We start from the raw sequence: 23,688 nt of genomic DNA, 5'->3' as shown, positions 1-23,688 counted from the left end.
GGTTGTGGATTTGGTCCGAATCCTAATAGATTAATTAGATAATTCCTGTCAAATCTACAGCCTCAATCCAAATGTCTTATTGCCAATCCGAGCCCTCCATGTTGTGGAACCTAACCTGTGATAGCACTGTTTATTCAGTCTTCTGAGTATTGTAATCATCAAGACAACTGTCATTTCGACAACTGGGGAATCTGAATCAAAACCACATTATTGTTTTTACAGTGTCCTGTATTTGACAACATATCTTTTTCTGATTGATCATCATCTACAAATTTTAATTTCATGAAATAAATGCTAAATCCCTGCATGTGAATATAAATAAATTAATAGTATATTATGCATATATTGCTTACAAGTACAGTTGAACAACATGGTAAAAAGTTCACACAGACAGCATGTTTAGCAAAATACATTTTACAAATTTATGGAGAATTCCATGCATGTATATGCAGTCTGTTCTGCATTTATGAGAAGTTATCGAACACAACAATATTCAAATTTTGAGTCTGATTAAGAACTGCTAATGGAAGAACAAAGCTGAGCTCTTCTTTATTATTCTTAAAAGTGTATGGAAGAATGATGCCAAACACTTACTGACTTATTTGAGGGGCCCAGAGGGGCCAAGTAGTCTAAGGCACTCTCCGTTACGGATCACTGCCATCTCACCTGTCTGCATGGGTTGGAGTCTCGGATTCGGCCAATGTGGGTATGTGAGAAAGCTTGCCAGTAGCTTCTTGAGGGTCAGTTGTTCTTTCTGGGGATTTCCCGAGTTCTTCCTCCACCATTAATACTGGCTGCCATGTATAGCCTATTGTGTGCTGAAAAATGACGTTAAACCCTACAACAACTTATTTGAAAGTGCATGGAACAACGATGCCAAACTCTTATTAATGAATTTGAAAATATACAGAACAACAATGCCAAACTCTTATTAATGAATTTGAAAATATATGTAACAACGATGCCAAACTCTTATTAATGAATTTGAAAATATACAGAACAATGCCAAACTCTTATTAATGAATTTGAAAACATACGGAACAACAATTCCAAACTCTTATTAATGAATTTGAAAATACACGTAACAACGATGCCAAACTCTTATTAATGAATTTGAAAACATATGGAACAATGATGCCAAACTCTTATTAATGAATTTGAAAATACATGTAACAACGATGCCAAACTCTTATTAATGAATTTAAAAATACACGTAACAACGATGCCAAACTCTTATTAATGAATTTGAAAATACACGTAACAACGATGCCAAACTCTTATTAATGAATTTGAAAATACACGTAAAAACAATGCCAAACTCTTATTAATGAATTTGAAAATATAAGGAATAATGATGCCAAACTCTTATTAATGATATTGATAATATATGGAGCTATGATGCAAAATTCTTATTAATGAATTTTTTTAAATATACGGAACAATGATGCCAAACTATTATTAATGAATATTTTTAAAATATACGAAACAACGATGCCAAACTATTAATGATTTTTAAAAAAAATATAAGGAACAATGATGCCAAACTCTGATTAATGAATTTTTTTAAAAATATACGAAACAACGATGCCAAACTCTTATTAATGAATTTGAAAATATATGGAACGATGCCATACTCTTATTAATGAATTTTTGAAAATATATGGAACAATGCCAGTCGCTTATTAAAGAATTTGAAAATATATGGAACAACGATGCCAAGCTCTTATTAATAAATTTGAAAATATAATGAGCAATGATGCTTGTTGTTGTTGTTGTTGTTGTGGGGTTTAACGCCATTTTTCAGCACATGATAGGCTATGTATGGCGGCCAGTATTAATGGTGGAGGAAGAACCCGGGAAACCTTCGGGAAGAACCACCGACCCACGAGAAGCTACTGGCAAGCTTTCTCACATACCCACATTGGCAGAATCCTAGACTCAAACCCACGCAGACAGAGGTGAGATGGCAGTGATCCATAACGGATAGCGCTTTAGACCACTCGGGACCCCTGAGCAATGATGCAAATTTCTAATTAATGAATTTGAAAATATAAGGAACGAAGCCAAACTCCTCTATACTCAACTTGAAAATGTGCTTGAAAAAGATATGTCAATCCCTGAGAAAATCTAAAGGAATCATGTATATGTTTGAAGGCTACACCTTTTTTGAACTCCACTGGTGTGGATGAATCTATTGTATAATTGTACTGTAACTATTGGATCTTGAAAACACTGGGCACCATATCCATCAGAACTGGGCACCATATCCATCAGAGCTGGGCACCATATCCATCAGAGCTGGGAACCATATTCATTAGAATGGAGAAACAATCTGTATACATGTTGAACTGCAAGTTGCAAATGCCCTGACAAAATTTCATGATAAATGGGCAAAAGAGTGGACCAAAATAAAAGTCTCTCTAATGTTGTCTGTCATTCTTAGAAAATCAGCTTGTTGGGCATGACACAGGGCAGTTCATCAGTTGAAGGTTTGAAAATGTCAGTATTTATTCCCAATTCAGATGTCCAAACTTAAGCATAAACATATCATGAAAAAACTGTCTAAAATTTATTGCGGTTCAGATGAGGAAAGTGATGGCAAATATTTAGGTAGCTTTTTTCTCTATTAGGTAGAACTGGAAACCAATGCATGAAATAATAAATTAGAAATGAAGAATAGAAACAAGATTTGTTTTTAAAGTAAACTTGTACATATTTTTAATACATTTATGTCACTTGAATCTTTATGCCAATATTGATTATCTGAATTCAATTTTCAGATTGCTGAATTACGATCGTCCCATCATTTTGAGCAATTATATTTTCAAAAGAAGTAATGCAGGTTATCGCCTCCGTTGCCTCTCCAACTTCGTTCTTTAGCGACTGCACTGTCTGGATTTCAGAATGTTGTTCCTGTGGAATAGCAACTACCTCCATGGGGTGAAGAAGCATGTGATGTGATCCCGTTTCCATGGCAACATCTTGCAAGGAGCCAAGTCCATGAGGAATGTGAAATGTAATTGTATGCGTAGTCAAACCATCTTTTATTGAAGAAGAACTGACAGATGTCTGCACATTTGGTAAGGGATTGGCAGTATCACCATCATGACCACCATTCTGTTGCTGTTGAGAACTCTGAGAAATTGCATTAAGGGCAGAGTATATAAGTTGTGCTGCAGTAATGTCTCCAGGAACAAGCCCCTCATAGCTTGAGAGTTTAGCCAGATCTTCAGCACTGATGACACTTTGTCCTTCCTCGTTAGTCTGAACTCGCATCTGGACTTCTGTAGTTTCACCAACCTTTTGCACCTCTGCTCTTATCTCATTTCTAAGTGCTCTCGGTTTTCTGGACTTTAACTGCGCTTTGACTTGAGACAATTCTGAAGCATCTAAGGAGTCTATCAATCCATTCTCGTGGTCCTTCATGTGATTTAGATAATGCAGCTTATTGATAGTTCTAAAGAGACATAATTCACAGTTGTATACCCCTTCCATGCCTGGATGTTTGTTCTTCATATGGACCTTGAGAGAGATGGCCTGGATACATGCATATGGACAGTGGGGGCATTTGTATGGCTTCTGACCCGTATGACGCATCTTATGGCGTCTTAATGAGTTGTGATCTCCAGTTGTGAATGTACAGACATCACATCTGCAAAATATCAATGAAAGATAATCATTATTTACATTCACACTGAATTCACTTGCAATAATAAATTTAGATGTATCAAGCATTTGAAGAAAGAACATGAAATGGTTACAAACATACAAAAAATTTCAAATACACTGGCGGAAACATTCTAGAAGAACTCCTCCCTATTCTCAGACCTTCTTGATAGAGTCAATGAAACTAGATGATATCCACAATAAACTTTTGACACACTTATCTGACACAGCTCTAAATACAATGCTAAACATTTTCAATAAAGTTAAAGAATCTGGTGCCTTCCAGCAGACTTGGTGAGAAGCAACAATGATACCAGTGACCAAACCAAAACCGACCTTTCTAAATATAGTCCCATAATATTCACAAGCTGCATTTGCAAAACTATGGAACAGATGATAATAGTCTATCATTCTGCTATCTAGATTGTTGCAAGTTACTATCAGATGTTCAATGTGGATTCATGCCACCTTATCAAACTCTAAGCATTTATATGAAAGCTTAATAAAGAAAGAAGATATAGTTGCTGTCTTTTCTACATCGACATAGCTTACAACGCTGTATGGAAATACATCTTAAGTCTAAGTGGCTGCCTACTTTCTTTTAAATGTTTTGACATATTGGATATCTCAGAACAAAAGCCCTGGGTTTAGTATGAGTCATGGCAAATATCAATTGGGGAGCAGATTGGATGGTCTTGCTGCGGTTATACAGGTTATTAGTAAGATCAAAATTTGACTATAGCTCTTTTGGTCAGATTAACTTGTAAATCTTATCTGCCGATGCTTGATCCGATACTCAATCAAGGATTTCCCCTTCAGAAAGCCTTAATACTGTGACAAATGAACCACCACTTTATCTCAGACAGACAAAACATGGTCTTCAGTATGCTAACAAACTATCCATTTACCAAATCGCATACTATTGATATACCAAACTGCATTCCTTCAGTATGCTACCAAACAATTCACTATTCTACCAAAGTATCCATATCTCAAATCACATTATTGAGTATGCTACCAAACTATCCATTAACCAAATCGTGTTCTTCAGTATGCTACCAAACTCTCCATTAACTAAATCACGTTCTTCAGTATGCTACCAAACTATCCATCAACCAAATCGCATTCTTCAGTATGCTACCAAACTATCCATTAACCAATTTGCGTTCTTTAGTATGCTACCACTCTCCATTAACCAAACCGTGTTCTTCAGTATGCTATCAAACTCTCCATTAAACAAACTGCGTATTTCAGTATGCTACCAAACTCTCCATTAACCAAATCACGTTCTTCAGTATGCTATCAAACTATCCATATACCAAATCGTATTCTTCAGTATGCTACCAAACTATCCATTAACCAATTTGCGTTCTTCACTATGCTACCACTCTCCATTAACCAAACCGTGTTCTTCAGTATGCTATCAAACTCTCCATTAAACAAACTGCGTACTTCAGTATGCTACCAAACTCTCCATTAACCAAATCACGTTCTTCAGTATGCTACCAAACTATCCATATACCAAATCGTATTCTTCAGTATGCTACCAAACTTTCCATAGACCAATCTGCGTTCTTCAATATGCTACCAAAACTATCCATTAACCAAATCGTGTTCTTCAGTATGCTACCAAGCTATCCATAAGCCAAATCGTGTTCTTTAGTATGCTACCAAAACTATCAATATACCAATTTGCGTTCTTCAGTATGCTACCAAGCTATCCATTAACCAAATCGTGTTCTTCAGTATGCTACCAAACTTTCCATAGACCAATCTGCGTTCTTCAATATGCTACCAAAACTATCCATTAACCAAATCGTGTTCTTCAGTATGCTACCAAGCTATCCATAAACCAAATCGTGTTCTTCAGTATGCTACCAAAACTATCCATATACCAATTTGCATTCTTCAGTATGCTACCAAGCTATCCATTAACCAAATCGTGTTCTTCAGTATGCTACCAAACTATCCATTAACTAATTCATTTTCATCAGTATGCTGCAAAACTAAACATATACCAAATCACATTCTTCAGTATGCTACCAAACTATTCCTATACCAAATTGTGTTCTTCAGTATGTTACCAAACTATCCATATACCAAATTGCGTTTTTCAGTATGTTACCAAACTATCCATATACCAAATTGCATTCTTTAGTATGTTACCAAACTATCCATATACCAAATTGCGTTCTTCAGTATGTTACCAAACTATCCATATACCAAATTGTGTTCTTCAGTATGCTACCAAAGTATTCCTATACCAAATCACATTCTTCAGTATGCATCCGAACTATCCATATACCAAATCACATTCTTCAGTATGCTACCAAACTATTCATTAACCAAATCATATTCTTCACTATGCTACCAAACTATTCATTAACCAAATCATATTCTTCAGTATGCTACCAAACTATCCATATACCAAATTGCATTCTTCAGTATGTTACCAAACTATTCATTAACCAAATCATGTTCTTCAGTATGTTACCAAACTATTCATTAACCAAATTATATTCTTCAGTACGCTACCAAACTATTCATTAACCAAATCATATTCTTCAGTATGCTACCAAACTATCCATTAACCAGTTCACCTTCTTCAGTACAATACCAAACTCTCCATATACCAAACCACATTCTTCAGTATGCTACCAAACTATTCATTAACCAAATCACAATCTTCAGTATGCTACCAAACTATTCCTTTGTTCAGTATGCTACCAAACTATCCATTAACCTATTCGTGTTTTTCAGTATGCTACCAAATTATCCATATACCAAATCGCATTATTCAGTATGCTACCAAACTATTCATTAACCAAATCGTATTCTTCAGCATGCTACCAAACTATCCATTAACCAGATTGCATTCTTCAGCATGCTACCAAACTATCCCTTTGTTCAGTATGCTACCAAACTATCCATTAACCAATTCGTCTTCTTCAGTATGCTAACAAACTATCCATATACTAACTAAATCATGTACATTCAGAACCAAACTCCCTTCAATATTTTGGCAGATGAATTTGTCGTCACTTGGAAACAGCAAAAATCAATGTTTGAACTATTGTCAAATTATGTATTCTCGAATCACCAACCTGGCTATTAAAAGACCCAAATTAATATTTGAGCTTTTAAAATAAAAAATGACCTAAGGTGAGTTTTAGAGTAATTAAATAAGCCTATCATTACTATACATCACTTTAAACAGATGGTTTGAAATATTGAGACAAAATTGGAGCCATTACAACACCACAAGGCACCATCTCGAGCTAAATACCCCAAAAGCCTCACTTTATACTTCAGAAATTACAGTCATATCCAAAATTAGGTACAACGTTGAAATCCAGATCTGTCAACTCAAACAAGAACTGCTCAGTAGGGCAGTCAATTTTTTGCTGCAAGTTAGACCAATTTTCAGTAAGGTGTAACAAAAAACCGTGTACTGCTATAGTCAAGTTGGGAAACATACATTTGAAAAGTTCAGTGGCGTGACTGGAGGCTGATACAGCAATTGTAGACATTATGTTCAACTAAAAGGTTTGAAAATTGCACATAGACCTTAATTACCCACAGCACAATTAAATTTCACAAGCTGCATTTCCAAACCCTAAGGAACTCAATATCTTCTTGCTATCACTTAACTGTTTGAAATCCTTTAAATTTTTATCCAATTTCTCATGGAGACGGCAATCATCTCTCTCACCACAAGACATACTCAAATCAACACACGATGTCTAATAAATGTAACTGTTGCCTTTCTCTTCCTATTTTTCTGTACCGACTACTAATATTTCTTATGATGCTTAAGTTATTGCCACTTTCTTATGATGCTTAAGTTATTGCCCCTTTCTTATGATGCTTAAGTTGTTGCCCCTTTCTTATGATACTATAGTTATTGCCCCTTGCATCCTAAAGGACTTGTGGCTAAGGCCAAAACAATGTGCACATACATACATACATATATACATACATATATATATATATATATATATATATATATATATATATATATATATAAAATGATCAGTATATATAATGTATTAAGCATTTCAAGTACTAGGGTAAACCAACTCAATTATATGCACAAATCAATTTCAGATTATTTTTTTTAAATTTTCTTTTAATTTTTTGAAACAGTATATGTATTATAGTAATTATTGTACTTCAAGTACTGGGCATAAATTACATGCAGAAATCAATTTTGGAATTTTTTTTTTCAATAATTTTTTTCTTTTAATTTTGTAAAACAATATATGTATTATAGTAATTATTGTAGTAAGTACTTCATGTACTGTGCACAAATTAGATGCACAAATCAATTTTGTGAATTTTGAGGTGGTGGGGTTTAATTTGTTATATCCCAGTGGAAAATGTGCTAATTTCAGCCCACCAGAAACACATTTTTTGGGGGGGCGGGGGGTCTATTGATATGGAAGAATGGGAACCAGTCTAGAAATGGGTGAACATAACATAGTATATAAATGGATTTAGTTTGCCAAGATTGGTTGATAATGAAACTAACAATTTAGTGAAAAGATTCTTTTGAGAGCCTATCCAAGTTGTAATTGGAAAAAAAATACAGATAATGTTTTACTGACAGAATTTCAGTCCTATTACAGATGAGTTTGGAAAATCATTAATGAAATTAATATTTTACTGTCGTATGGAAATGAAAATACGTTTCAAAAACATAGATCAAAAGAATGCAGTAGTTCATATGGTTTTCTTTACACAAGGATATATCTATATTAATAAATATAGGTTTGATTGTGAACACTCTGAAATGTAAAATCATTGAATTTTTAATATCATAGTGTTTGCATGGGTTTGCTTGTTCGACGCCATTTGCAGAAAACTCTATAAACAACAGCTGGATCATAAAGATGTTTTGTTACAAAAACTGTAAATTTAGTTTAGTTTTCAGACCAACTCCACTGAATCTAATAGAAACCTAAATCCAAATCAAGCATGGATATGCCAGTAAAATTAATCTTTCACAAAAGTAATGAAACATAATATAGTTTTCCATTTTACTTTAGTTTAAACTACTCTGCAATGTACCCTTCCAACTCTTGACACTTACATCCTCCCCTGTCAGTGTCAGTCCTCCATCTAACTTTCCTCTTGATGTCTACACCGACTATAAACTGAAGCTAAGTACAGACCACTAATACATTTATGTTGAATAGTTATAAAAGTTATGTTTGTACTATTTAAGTACCTAAGTAAATGACACGTCACTAACACAATCAAACACAGCTTACTTGAATGGCTTTTCCTGAGTATGAACACGAAGGTGCAGTTCAAGCATGGCTTTGCGGGCACATGCATGGTTACAGAAGTTGCAAACATATGGCTTCATTTTGCTGTGAACTGCCTCGATGTGTTTCTTCAAACATTTGGCATTCGCAAATGTTCTCTGGCAGATCTCACAATCCTTGCTTGTGTACCACTTGTCCGGGTCATCCATGCTTGGGACACTGTGGGACATCTGATGATTCTTCATCTGAGCAAACTGTTTAAACCCTTTACCACACTGGTCACATGTGTATGGTCGTTCATCACTATGGATTTCTTTGTGAATCAACAGTTTGGACATTGTGTCAGTTTTGAAAACTCCGCATACATCACACGTCAAAAGGTCTGTGTCCATGCCATGTCTCTTCCACAAATGAGCTCGACATGCCTTCCAAGCAAAGAATTTCTCCTCACATGACAGACACCGGAATACCTCAGCCGTTGAATCCTCAACATGGCACTCCAAATGCATATGTAAACTCTCCTCATTTCTAAACTTTGCATTGCACCCATTTGTGTTACATTTGAGAATGTATCCCTCCACTCTTTGTCGTGTTTTTGTTTTATTCTTTCCTAAGTAATAATCTTGCTTCAAAGCTCTTGGTGGACGCCTCTTTCGTTTGCTTCGTCCATTGTACATATCAATTTCTAACTTTTCGGTCCAATCTTCATCCGAGTCGGACATCTCTGGTGATTCGTCCTTAGGCTCCTGAAGTAATTCACTCTTTCTTTTTCTTCCAGGTTTTTTCTTTGGCTCTACTTGAGTTGCAGCATCCACTTTCATTGACCAAGAGTCATCCGCCTGCTCTGACAAGGCCTGACCATGCTCAGCAAGCATGTGAGCCTTACAGTCATGAATACTGTTGAAGCCTACACTACATTGCCCACACAAGAACAACTCCTTGGTAACATGCCCTGACTGACCTTCTTGCAGTGAATCGGCAGTTGTGACTGTATAGTGCTCATATGACGCATCCCCACGTCCAACTGCAACAGAGACTGTGTCAGAGCTTACATCAACCATGGTAGGACTGTTGCTGTCTTGCTTTAGTTCATTTTCCTCCATAGAGACACTGTTTTCAGACTCATCATCCACCTGAATGTTCAATGATTCTGCAATGTGACCTTGTATAACAATCACCTTTTGATGACTTTGTGTGGCATATTGTTTGTTGCTTTCATTGTCTTCTGATACATCGTCACTTACAACACTAGTCTGTGTGTTGGCAGTTTGAAACATAGAAACAAGGTGTTCTAAGGGATCATTTACTACAGTTATGGGTGCTCCTTCATTTACCATAGTGGTCAAAGCTGTCAAATCTTCTGTCCTAGGAATGGTTCGTGTTGGCATTCCTGCATCAATGATGATGGAAGCTGGTGAACTGGAATTTGGAATTGTTTCCTGTACTGATTGCTTCAGTGAAATGTTTGATGGAATGCCACTCTTCTCCTTGTTATTTGTTGATTTAAGATGAACTGCTTTAACATGTAAGCCCATTTTGGGTGCAGCTGTGCACGAAAAATCACAAAATTTGCACTTGTAAGTTGTGACCACATCCATGAAATTGTCCAGATCCATTCGAGTTTCATCATAGTCCTGTGACGTTCCTCCATTCTCTTTATACTCCATCTTGACAAACGTTTCTGCTTAGAGCTATTGAGAAACCTGCAACAGATATAAACCAAACACATTATCAGCTTTTGGCTAATTATTTGTACAACTACAATAATTTACATCAAAATCAGACACCGCTGTCAAACGTTTCTGCTTAGAGCTATTGAGAAACCTGCAACAGATATAAACCAAACACATTATCAGCTTTTGGCTAATTATTTGTACAACTTCAATAATTTACATCAAAATCAGACACCGCTGTCAAACATTTTTTAAAATTCACTTTTAATGTGAGACAGACAACTATATTAGCTGATCATCAACAGTTTTCATTGTTGGCTTATCACTCTGTTCCATTTTCCTATATAAAGTCAGAAATAGCTGAATTGGTGGTAGTATTTCCTTTCTAAGTAAAAATATAAATGACCTGTGTCTTGTCCCTTAAGTTTTCAAATATGCACCTGTGTTAGACAAACTGATGTATTAAATTTTAAAATGGTTGAAATCATCCACGTCATGGAAATGTCTAATCCATCTGGTAAGTTATTATCCAAGTTTCTAGCTTGGTTGGAATGAAATAAGCGATTTGACCACACTGGAATCCAAATATCATATTTCTTGTCTGCATTGACCATTTTTCCCAGTTTATAAACACATCCAAACGAAAACAGAATAGTTCAGGGAGCACTGCGACACACTTCCAGCTTTAGAAAGACTGTAGATAACTTTCATTCACCAACTTTTCAAAAAGTACATAAATTCCTAGCCTAGATCACCCAGTCTGCTTTGGCTTTCTAAGTTATTCAATGGAAAGCTGATATAGGGCCTGGGAGGAAGATAAAAAAAATAGAAGCACATGAAATGAAAATGAGTGTTTACTTAAAGTGAATTAAATTAATACTGAAAATAAATCATGCCAATTCCAATCTTCAAGATAACCTGTTATTTACAAAACAATGATTGACCAAAATTTTTTAAATGCATCAAACTATTCTTTCATTCGCATCTTTGTGATCAATTGGGAAGCCAATCCAATCCCAAAAATAGTTAAGGCGGACCTAATAAATTGCAATTTCTTTTATGCAAGAAATACTTTTGCTGATGGAGCTAGGAAATTCCACACAGTGACAAGCGTTAGGTTGTGTTATTATACGTGAATTTACAAGCTGTCAAACATCGAATTTACAAATAGCCAAAAGGACCCTTCAACCCACCTTATTTTAAGAGCTGTGAGAAACACTGGTGTCTAAAAATGATCAATATAAGCACTCATGTTTTCCAGACAAATCTACCTGCAATTAACTGAAACCTTATGAATAGGTGAGATTGTGGTCCAAACCATCTGAGATACTAGTATCGATCTGGGGATAAACTGTTGCGCGAGGTTCTGCGTCTTCTACTTAGTAGTATAGTAATTATAATTACATGCAACTTTATCGCTCACTTAAATAGATTTCAGTTTCCTATCAATACATTAAGAAAATCATCCTGGAACTGTTGTATTACTTATTCTATGTAACAGTAATTATTACTGTAAATATCAGTTTTGACAAGTGCCAAGAACAGGACTATAATTTTCAAAGAATCTGTTCTTTGCAAATCTAGCTGAATGTAGGACTGCCAAAAACTTTCCAAATCAAAGTTATTCAGAAAGAGATGATTTTCCAACTTCCCAGACTGCATTCAGATCATCTTCATCTCTTTCTGATGTGAGTCGAACAACTTTGACTCTTGAAAGAGACAGACTCGTCCCATATAACATGTATCCATATAATTATACATGTATAAGGGAAGTAGCTACATAGGAACCAGGGAACCTATGAACGAGACAGGTAATTGCAGTGACACTTCCCAAACTGAAAGTTTTCCGGAGGTCAAACATCTGGCTTGATGTGCACAGACAGAGTTTTATAACATCTAAGTTTATGAAAATAACACTCAATGACATTTCAACAATAACACTCAATGACATTTCAACAATAACACTCAATGACATTTCAATAATAACACTCAATGACATTTCAACAATAACACTCAATGACATTTCAATAATAACACTCAATGACATTTCAACAATAACACTCAATGACATTTCAATAATAACACTCAATGACATTTCAATAATAACACTCAATGACATTTCAACAATAACACTCAATGACATTTCAACAATAACACTCAATGACATTTCAACAATAACACTCAATGACATTTCAACAATAACACTCAATGACATTTCAACAATAACACTCAATGACATTTCAATAATAACACTCAATGACATTTCAATAATAACACTCAATGACATTTCAACAATAACACTCAATGACATTTCAACAATAACACTCAATGACATTTCAACAATAACACTCAATGACATTTCAACAATAACACTCAATGACATTTCAATAATAACACTCAATGACATTTCAATAATAACACTCAATGACATTTCAACAATAACACTCAATGACATTTCAACAATAACACTCAATGACATTTCAATAATAACACTCAATGACATTTCAATAATAACACTCAATGACATTTCAACAATAACACTCAATGACATTTCAACAATAACACTCAATGACATTTCAATAATAACACTCAATGACATTTCAATAATAACACTCAATGACATTTCAACAATAACACTCAATGACATTTCAACAATAACACTCAATGACATTTCAACAATAACACTCAATGACATTTCAACAATAACACTCAATGACATTTCAACAATAACACTCAATGACATTTCAATAATAACACTCAATGACATTTCAATAATAACACTCAATGACATTTCAATAATAACACTCAATGACATTTCAATAATAACACTCAATGACATTTCAACAATAACACTCAATGACATTTCAATAATAACACTCAATGACATTTCAACAATAACACTCAATGACATTTCAATAATAACACTCAATGACATTTCAACAATAACACTCAATGACATTTCAATAATAACACTCAATGACATTTCAACAATAACACTCAATGACATTTCAACAATAACACTCAATGACATTTCAACAATAACACTCAATGACATTTCAATAATAACACTCAATGACATTTCAACAATAACACTCAATGACATTTCAACAATAACACTCAATGACATTTCAACAATAACACTCAATGACATTTCAATAATAACACTCAATGACATTTCAACAATAACACTCAATGACATTTCAATAATAACACTCAATGACATTTCAACAATAACACTCAATGACATTTCAACAATAACACTCAATGACATTTCAATAATAACACTCAATGACATTTCAATAATAACACTCAATGACATTTCAATAATAACACTCAATGACATTTCAATAATAACACTCAATGACATTTCAACAATAACACTCAATGACATTTCAATAATAACACTCAATGACATTTCAACAATAACACTCAATGACATTTCAACAATAACACTCAATGACATTTCAATAATAACACTCAATGACATTTCAATAATAACACTCAATGACATTTCAACAATAACACTCAATGACATTTCAACAATAACACTCAATGACATTTCAATAATAACACTCAATGACATTTCAATAATAACACTCAATGACATTTCAACAATAACACTCAATGACATTTCAACAATAACACTCAATGACATTTCAACAATAACACTCAATGACATTTCAACAATAACACTCAATGACATTTCAACAATAACACTCAATGACATTTCAATAATAACACTCAATGACATTTCAATAATAACACTCAATGACATTTCAATAATAACACTCAATGACATTTCAATAATAACACTCAATGACATTTCAACAATAACACTCAATGACATTTCAATAATAACACTCAATGACATTTCAACAATAACACTCAATGACATTTCAATAATAACACTCAATGACATTTCAACAATAACACTCAATGACATTTCAATAATAACACTCAATGACATTTCAACAATAACACTCAATGACATTTCAACAATAACACTCAATGACATTTCAACAATAACACTCAATGACATTTCAATAATAACACTCAATGACATTTCAACAATAACACTCAATGACATTTCAACAATAACACTCAATGACATTTCAACAATAACACTCAATGACATTTCAATAATAACACTCAATGACATTTCAACAATAACACTCAATGACATTTCAATAATAACACTCAATGACATTTCAATAATAACACTCAATGACATTTCAATAATAACACTCAATGACATTTCAATAATAACACTCAATGACATTTCAACAATAACACTCAATGACATTTCAATAATAACACTCAATGACATTTCAACAATAACACTCAATGACATTTCAATAATAACACTCAATGACATTTCAACAATAACACTCAATGACATTTCAATAATAACACTCAATGACATTTCAACAATAACACTCAATGACATTTCAACAATAACACTCAATGACATTTCAACAATAACACTCAATGACATTTCAATAATAACACTCAATGACATTTCAACAATAACACTCAATGACATTTCAACAATAACACTCAATGACATTTCAACAATAACACTCAATGACATTTCAATAATAACACTCAATGACATTTCAACAATAACACTCAATGACATTTCAATAATAACACTCAATGACATTTCAACAATAACACTCAATGACATTTCAACAATAACACTCAATGACATTTCAATAATAACACTCAATGACATTTCAATAATAACACTCAATGACATTTCAATAATAACACTCAATGACATTTCAATAATAACACTCAATGACATTTCAACAATAACACTCAATGACATTTCAATAATAACACTCAATGACATTTCAACAATAACACTCAATGACATTTCAACAATAACACTCAATGACATTTCAATAATAACACTCAATGACATTTCAACAATAACACTCAATGACATTTCAACAATAACACTCAATGACATTTCAACAATAACACTCAATGACATTTCAACAATAACACTCAATGACATTTCAATAATAACACTCAATGACATTTCAATAATAACACTCAATGACATTTCAACAATAACACTCAATGACATTTCAACAATAACACTCAATGACATTTCAACAATAACACTCAATGACATTTCAATAATAACACTCAATGACATTTCAATAATAACACTCAATGACATTTCAATAATAACACTCAATGACATTTCAATAATAACACTCAATGACATTTCAATAATAACACTCAATGACATTTCAATAATAACACTCAATGACATTTCAATAATAACACTCAATGACATTTCAATAATAACACTCAATGACATTTCAACAATAACACTCAATGACATTTCAATAATAACACTCAATGACATTTCAATAATAACACTCAATGACATTTCAACAATAACACTCAATGACATTTCAACAATAACACTCAATGACATTTCAACAATAACACTCAATGACATTTCAATAATAACACTCAATGACATTTCAATAATAACACTCAATGACATTTCAACAATAACACTCAATGACATTTCAACAATAACACTCAATGACATTTCAACAATAACACTCAATGACATTTCAATAATAACACTCAATGACATTTCAATAATAACACTCAATGACATTTCAATAATAACACTCAATGACATTTCAATAATAACACTCAATGACATTTCAACAATAACACTCAATGACATTTCAATAATAACACTCAATGACATTTCAATAATAACACTCAATGACATTTCAATAATAACACTCAATGACATTTCAACAATAACACTCAATGACATTTCAATAATAACACTCAATGACATTTCAATAATAACACTCAATGACATTTCAACAATAACACTCAATGACATTTCAACAATAACACTCAATGACATTTCAACAATCAATGAAATACCTGCACATGTAATTTTAAATCCTATTCCAGCAACTTTGTAACAAATAAAATGGAAGAAATCATTCGATTTGAGTTGTTTGTGACTTTGGCTTTTATCATTGTTATAGTGATGTTAGGAAGTCATTATGACAAAGGGCTTCAAGGTCATTATTTACATTCAAGGTTTTTCTAGCATGGGATGCAAATGGCTGAGGAGGTTCCAACTGCAGATTAGTAAGTTTTTGGCTTCATTTCAACAATAAATGAATACATGCACTTTTAATTTTTAATGTTATTATGACTCTATGGTCTTAAACAAAGTAACAAAAAAGAGCAAAAACCAACAAGTTTTGCAAAATTCAACAGATAATTTATTTCCCCAGAATATAAAGTGAAAATTTAAAAAGAACTTACAGTATTGTGAATTAACTCCCAAATAGTCCCAACAGTTTTATCACAAGTCCAAATGTCTAAAATTCCAACTGAATTCCAGTGGTATTCCAAGTAAGTTCCAATATTGAATCTGATGTGCCTGTAGTCTTGAATATGCTAATGTGCCTTTATCCTGTAGTGTGGCAATGTGCTAACAGTCTTTTGACGTATCACAATAATATAATGCAAAATTGTTCTTGTCTAATATCACTTTAATTCCAAATTAATGTTTCAGTCCAAGAATATTATATATATGCACTTTGTAATTCCAGTGAATATTAATTTGAGTAAATAATTCCACCCATATGAAAATAATTAACATAACAACAAGACTGATTCTGCTTCAAGATGTTAAGGCAGTTTTCATTGGAAATAGAGGCCACTGATCCATAATAAAGCTGTCACCCAAAATGCACATATACATAGATGATGTGCTAATATTTAATACAGTACATATTTCATTGCCGCTGCAGCAAATGGTATATAAATAATGCAACTCCATGAATAACAAAAGGATTCTGTTTTGACATAAAGCCATCAAATTTTTCTAGGGATGAATTCTTATAACAAGGTCTGAACACTTTTCTCTAAGATCCTGATAATGTTAACAAATGACAAAATGTAGGATATTCATCTTCTATGAATGGCAAATTACTGCGATAACAAAAATTACATAAACTATATGTACAAATAACACCATCATGTCTACCAATCTGTATTGAAAATTTATGACTAAAACGTCTGAATCTCAAAAGACCTTGATGAACATAAATAAACATATGGAAAGATACTTCTTAACATTTTATAATGTTTTATGATTCTGATCATACCTACATTCTGATGACAGCATAATTTTATGACGGAAGTATTGACTAGTACAATCCGTCACTATGTGAGATAATGATGTTACAAATACTCCAACATTTCAATCTGATTAAAATCAGATTTCCGCTGTCATACGCGAAGATCTGACGATGACTGCTTTAGGGTCATGTTATGGTGACCTTTGAATTAGCAAATGAAAATGTGGCTTTCAAAAATCTGAAATTGAATCAAATTGTTTGGTACACATTCATGCTCTTCATCCACAGTGGTCTGTCTCCAAATGTGAAGATATAAAACTGACTGTCTGATAAAATTGGCAACTATAGTAATAACATAGGTTTAAAAAACATTACCCCTTAATGGTTGCTGTCAGATCTTCATGTACAACTGTGGAGATCTGATTTTAATCAGATTGACCAACATTTCCAACATTTTGCAATATCCATACAAAGCTGAAATAAATGTCTCACCTGTGAAGCCCATGTGATATAATTATTCCCATTGAGATATTGTTTACAGAAATGGTTATGTGTACTTATGTTTTGAAGAGAACTTGTCTAGTACTTTCACCACACTAATATCTGATGATTATCTATGTATAGTCATTTTCAACATCATGCTCCATTTTATTCGTGGGACACTCTCAATCAAAAGAGACTAAAACAAAGTTTTGGCCTCCTTTTTTGAGGTGTCACTCCTTGCAACGTTGACAGTTATTTTACATCACTGGTGTGCAGAAAGGTACTGGGTTCAAACTGAGAGAAAAGTGAACTCTGTGATGAAGTCTAAGCAGCTTCTTGCAGCAAGGTTCAGGTGGTGGTTATGTGTGCGATACTGGAAGAATGCAACCTCACTTCCATAAAAGGCCATCGATTCTGGCGATGGGCTCATCCTTGTGCTTAAAAAAAGACTTTAAAAAATTAAATTATTTGTTTTCCTGATCTTGCGGAAATTTACAACCTGTCTTATAACATCATCAATTTCCATGTATGTTTGCCCAAGCAGCAAATTTTTATCATACCTCAGAGTTCATAACCTTTCCAATACCTGTTCTCGGATTGACAGATGTCAGCACAAAAAAATTTGCTGAAGTAGCAACTTCTTCACAAAGTATATGTACTGAGCTTAAAAACATAAGCAGTTTTTCTTCCCAAAGTATCTATGCTGAGTAATGTTATTGAATTCACTACCTTAAAATATAACAGGAAAGATTATAATACTCTTGTAAAATGTATTGCAACCAATTAAAATAATACACATCTGAGTTATAAAAATTACATTTTATGACATTTCCTCAAAAATTTTACACAAATTATAAAAGTCGTAGTTGTAACAATAAAAACTGCATTACATAAAAAATTCGTACAAAATTAAATCGTAACACTTTCAATACAATTCTGACTGTGTCCCCAAATTTCAGGACCATAAGTTTTACAACAGTATCAAGTATTTTAAAGGCATCCAGTAAAGAACCCAAATTTCCTTTTGTGTGTGTGTGTGAATAGGATTTTTAACGTTTCAGTCATATCGCTACAATGTCTGCAGTGTGGCAGTTTATAGTGATGTTAACACTGGGGCATCATGACGCAGACATGTAGCATGATGTCCCACCCAGTCACATTATCCTGACACCAGGCCGACCAGTCCTAACACTAACCTCTTAATGCTGAGCGTCAAGCAAAGCAGCTGTTAGTACCATTTTTGTAAGTCTTTGGTATGACTCTGCCGGGGATCAAACCCACGACCTCCCACATCCAAGGCAGATGCTCTAACCACTAGGCCACCAGAGCGGTCTAAATTTCCGTTTGTAATAAAAGATAGCAATAATAGATTTGATACTGTGAGCTAATATTGGGGTTCTACTTAACCATCATCCAGGACAATTGGGTATAAACACAAGACACATATAGTTGTAAAATGAAACTGTACCAATTTATGCCCATTTAAAAATGACCTTTGATAATTTCTTAAAAGTCCTTTATTGTGAAACATGATTATTTTTCTCTTATTACAATTTTTATTTTATTTTTTCAAGAAAAGAAGAAAAAAAAAGCAAGCTCTGTCTTTGTCAGATGATATGAAAAATTAGTTTGGAAGACAATCTATTTTTATCGATGGCATCATGCCCCTTTCCCACTTCTGTTTATGTGTACTGGTGAATGGGGAGTGGGGATTAGTAGAAATATAGAAATTAGTAGATTAAAACCAAAATGCATGCTCTAAAAGGAAAGTAACAATAATATGCATCAACTGGATTAATTTTATTTTCTCCATGTTCTTTTACAATCAGACATGGATTCAATAGTGTCTGAGCAAATACATCAGGGTCTTTAAAGGTTTGTTCCAAATATATTTCTGCAAATTTTTAATATTAGCAGCTCAATTTAGGGGCAAAACTTCAAGAAGTACTGTTTTCTACATTTTCATTGTTTCTCTGATTCACTTTATTGAAAAAAAGTGAAATTACAATTGTGTTCCAAGTGAAAAAGCCAAATTTTGCATTTTAAAAAGGTCAAGCTTAAATGTATGAATGTGTTTCCCCCATCAAAAAATGGAGCATTGCTGGAGTAATATGGCTACATGATGCCTAAATATGTAGTCTGAGATGCATTTCTGTGTTAATAAAATACTATTTACTTCTGTTGCTGATATGTTGAGATCATTTTAATGCTCAGTAATGCATATATTATTATATATATAATTCATTTAGTGTGTGTGCTTGACCAAAATTATTAGGATGGAAAATCAGAATCCATAACACCTATAATAATAATAATAATAATAATATAATAATAATAATAATGCTTTATTTATAGAGGGTGACTCATTAGTCAAGGACTATTCTCCCCCGAGGCCCTCTTAAGGAGAGTATAACAATGCACATTATAAGAAGATAGCAATAATTACTTTTTATTATAACATGTTTAGTATTAAAATTTGTTGTGTATATTTAATTCATATTGCATGCATGACCTTTGTACGTGACTGAGGGTAGAGTTTTTGCTATCATGAGTATTTTTGTTATGTTCTGTATACTTGATTTTTGTCATGCTATTAAGAGGTGTAGAAAATGTTTCCTAAAATTTGGGTTCAAAACCTGGATTTTTTCAGAGGAAATTTGATTGTCTTTTGGGTCAAGTGAAATCAGCATATAGGAATTAGTAAACAATTATTCATTCCTGTTTCATATCAGTATTTTGGAATCTACAATTAGAGTTTGTAGTTGGGTACAATTCTAGAAAAATTATTTAAACCATTCATTGAAATTACTAAAATGTTCAAATGATTAACACATTACTTTGAGATTTTTGTCAATTCATACAAAGACATCCTGATTATATCATTCTGATACATACAAATTATTGGTATATCAACACATTTAAGTCTACTGGTACACTAAAACATTCAAGACTATTGGTACATCAGCACATTCAAGATTGAAATTCCCTTTGAACATTCTATACTTTCTTGACTTGTGATACATTTAGAACTGTTTGGGATTTAATCCACAATTCTGTAAATGTTCACTTTGTAACTTTGATAAATAAATTGTTGATTTTACTAAACTTGTTTTACCTTACAGTTTAAGACCTACAGTATAGATCCACATATATAAGCACATCAATCATGATTGCGTTGGCAAAGTATGCTAAACATTTGTTATTCCTTGTAGTAGTTTCCTATACTCTGATGCATGTATGGTCATGCATTCACATTTATAAATTATGTTAAGACCCACAGAAAGTAATTTCTGGGTGTAATTACATACTATTATGGCTAAATTGGCTTTGTCAATTTTTCAGATTATGTACTACTCATGCGAGACATTATTAAACATATTTTCCTGTTGGTTCAATCCTTCTAAAAAGCCTTCAAATTTGCATTTGCATCAAACTATATGCAATACATTATTATTATTTAATGATAATGATAAAATGATGACAGAGGATAATAGTGATTAATTAGCGATGATTAGTATCATCAACATCATTACTCCAAAATGATGTCGATTTCATAAGTTACTTTGAATAAATTAATGAAATTAATTAGTCAGTTTATGCAATTAAATAAATATAAAACAAATATTTAATAAATGACTGAATAAATAGTCAAATTATCCAAATGTTTCATAAATTCAAATCTTGGTAAGCATGGGTTATAAATTGATGTTGAACAGTTTTCCCTTAACTATAAGCTGTATATTCATGTTAAAAATGTATGTGATTTAATTAAGTACACAGATAAATCTGAAATTGTTATGTAGTAGCAGTAGTTTTTATATACCTCATTTTCAATGGTGACTGCTTTGATGAGTCTGTAAACAACGATCGATCTGGATACAGACATTAATGAATTTTCGTACCCACATATTATGTAAATTATCTCACCAGATATACTTGATGTCACAGTATTTAAGTCAAGTGTACACTGTAGGTTTTGTATTTGATATTTTTTCCATTTCCTTACAATGCTAAATTTGATGTGTGCTTGGAAGTCTCATGTAGTATTTACATCTAAATCAGCACTCTAACTGCCAAAATTCAACTAATTCTAAACTACAACTACTACTTTAAGCTTCAGTAAGTTTTTATTTATATGCATATGAAATATACAAACTTTTCATTCAACTTTGCTGCACTTTCTTGTATGGGATATATAAATTTACTCTGCCATATACTCAGGATTGTGCTGATGTGCCATTATATATGTAGCAATTACACCGAGAGTCGGGCTGTGAAGCAAGCTCTTGTGGTCCTCTTCAAAGGACATTGTTTCTAGTTTCCTATTTCCAAGGTTTTTTTAAATTAAAAAAACAATTTAATCTGTAGAGTTCACCAAAACAAAAATACAAATTTCACAACAAAAAAAAATCTAAGCAAAGAAAATGATAAAAATTCATATATTTTAATATATGTTCAATATAATCCGAAAAAATTAATATACCACTCATTAAAAAAAAACTTCTTTTGCACAGCCGAATTAAATGCATATGATTGAAAACATTTCCACACTGGTCCACAATATTGTTCTTGCATCAAGCATTCCTCTACTTCAAGTTTTAAGAAATATTTAGTCATGACACACGATATATTTATTTAATATATATGTTGATACTGCGTTTGTATCTCCAAGGCTTTACTTATTTCAAATTCACAGGTAACGTATCAGTTCAATTTCATAGTCGTACCAAATTGAAACGAAATATTTTCAACACTTACATATCCAAAGGAGTGTATGTATTAACCCTCAACCAGCACCTACAAATGACTGTAGTAAAGAAACCCAAAAAGGTGTTGAATTCAAAATATTTGTACCATTCTTCTTTAATTTAATGTCTAAAAATGAATTTATACGCCACTAACTTATCTTCAGACAATAAATAGTGTTAACAGCAAGGAAAAAATTTATCGAGAGTACTATCCAATATCCTCGATGCCGTATACAAAAGCCACATAATATATCTTTTTAATCTAAGTGAAATTCAATACACAACCAACTAAGATATACCTTTGTCTTCAAATGATACTTCTGCGGTGTAAAAATGCCCGAAAAGACGTCAATATGCAAGTAATTCTGAACACGAGCTTTTCTTCTCGATTACTAAAGGTCAAGGTGAAAACACTAGGGGCTCTGCTTAAACTTTCACAGAACGAACGCCTGAATCAATTTGATCCGGCTTTTAGTTATCAACTAGGACCAAATTCGGTATTGACACTGACTGTAGTAGTATTTTCTTGCTTGCAAAAATATGACAACGAGTGACAATTATTCTTATTTTTCAGTAATACAATGAAACAAACACATTCTCTACCCTGTAAATTCACAAACTAAATACTCTTCAGTTTACATCAACCTCCAGTATTCAGGGTGCTCTCCTTGGGAATTCACTTTCTTACCATGTACAAAAATCT

General features: G+C 32.9%; 1 protein-coding gene across 6 annotated transcripts; it reads right to left on the bottom strand.

The window, feature by feature from the left end:
• Positions 1–245: 245 nt before the first annotated feature.
• Positions 246–23,397, bottom strand: LOC149785862 (uncharacterized). 6 transcript variants are annotated; one of them, XM_089979838.1, is made up of 4 exons: positions 23,285–23,389; positions 16,934–18,686; positions 8,940–10,639; positions 246–3,652 (listed from the first exon to the last, which is right to left on the bottom strand). In XM_089979838.1, the coding sequence occupies exons 3-4, from the start codon at positions 10,601–10,603 to the stop codon at positions 2,770–2,772; spliced, it is 2,547 nt and encodes an 848-aa protein (XP_089835964.1). In that variant the 5' UTR covers positions 10,604–10,639; positions 16,934–18,686; positions 23,285–23,389; the 3' UTR covers positions 246–2,769. The 6 variants fall into 6 exon arrangements, with proteins under 6 accessions (XP_089835964.1, XP_089835961.1, XP_089835962.1 ...); XM_089979835.1 differs by having other exon boundaries at positions 16,934–18,674; XM_089979836.1 differs by lacking the exon at positions 23,285–23,389 and adding an exon at positions 22,996–23,205.
• Between the last annotated feature and the right edge of the window lie 291 nt (positions 23,398–23,688).

This window comes from Sinohyriopsis cumingii, chromosome 13 (assembly GCF_028554795.1).
Source record: "Sinohyriopsis cumingii isolate HCF-2022 chromosome 13, ASM2855479v2, whole genome shotgun sequence".
Classification (NCBI taxonomy): domain Eukaryota; kingdom Metazoa; phylum Mollusca; class Bivalvia; order Unionida; family Unionidae; genus Sinohyriopsis; species Sinohyriopsis cumingii.
This window is presented reverse-complemented; position numbering and strand designations above follow the sequence as displayed.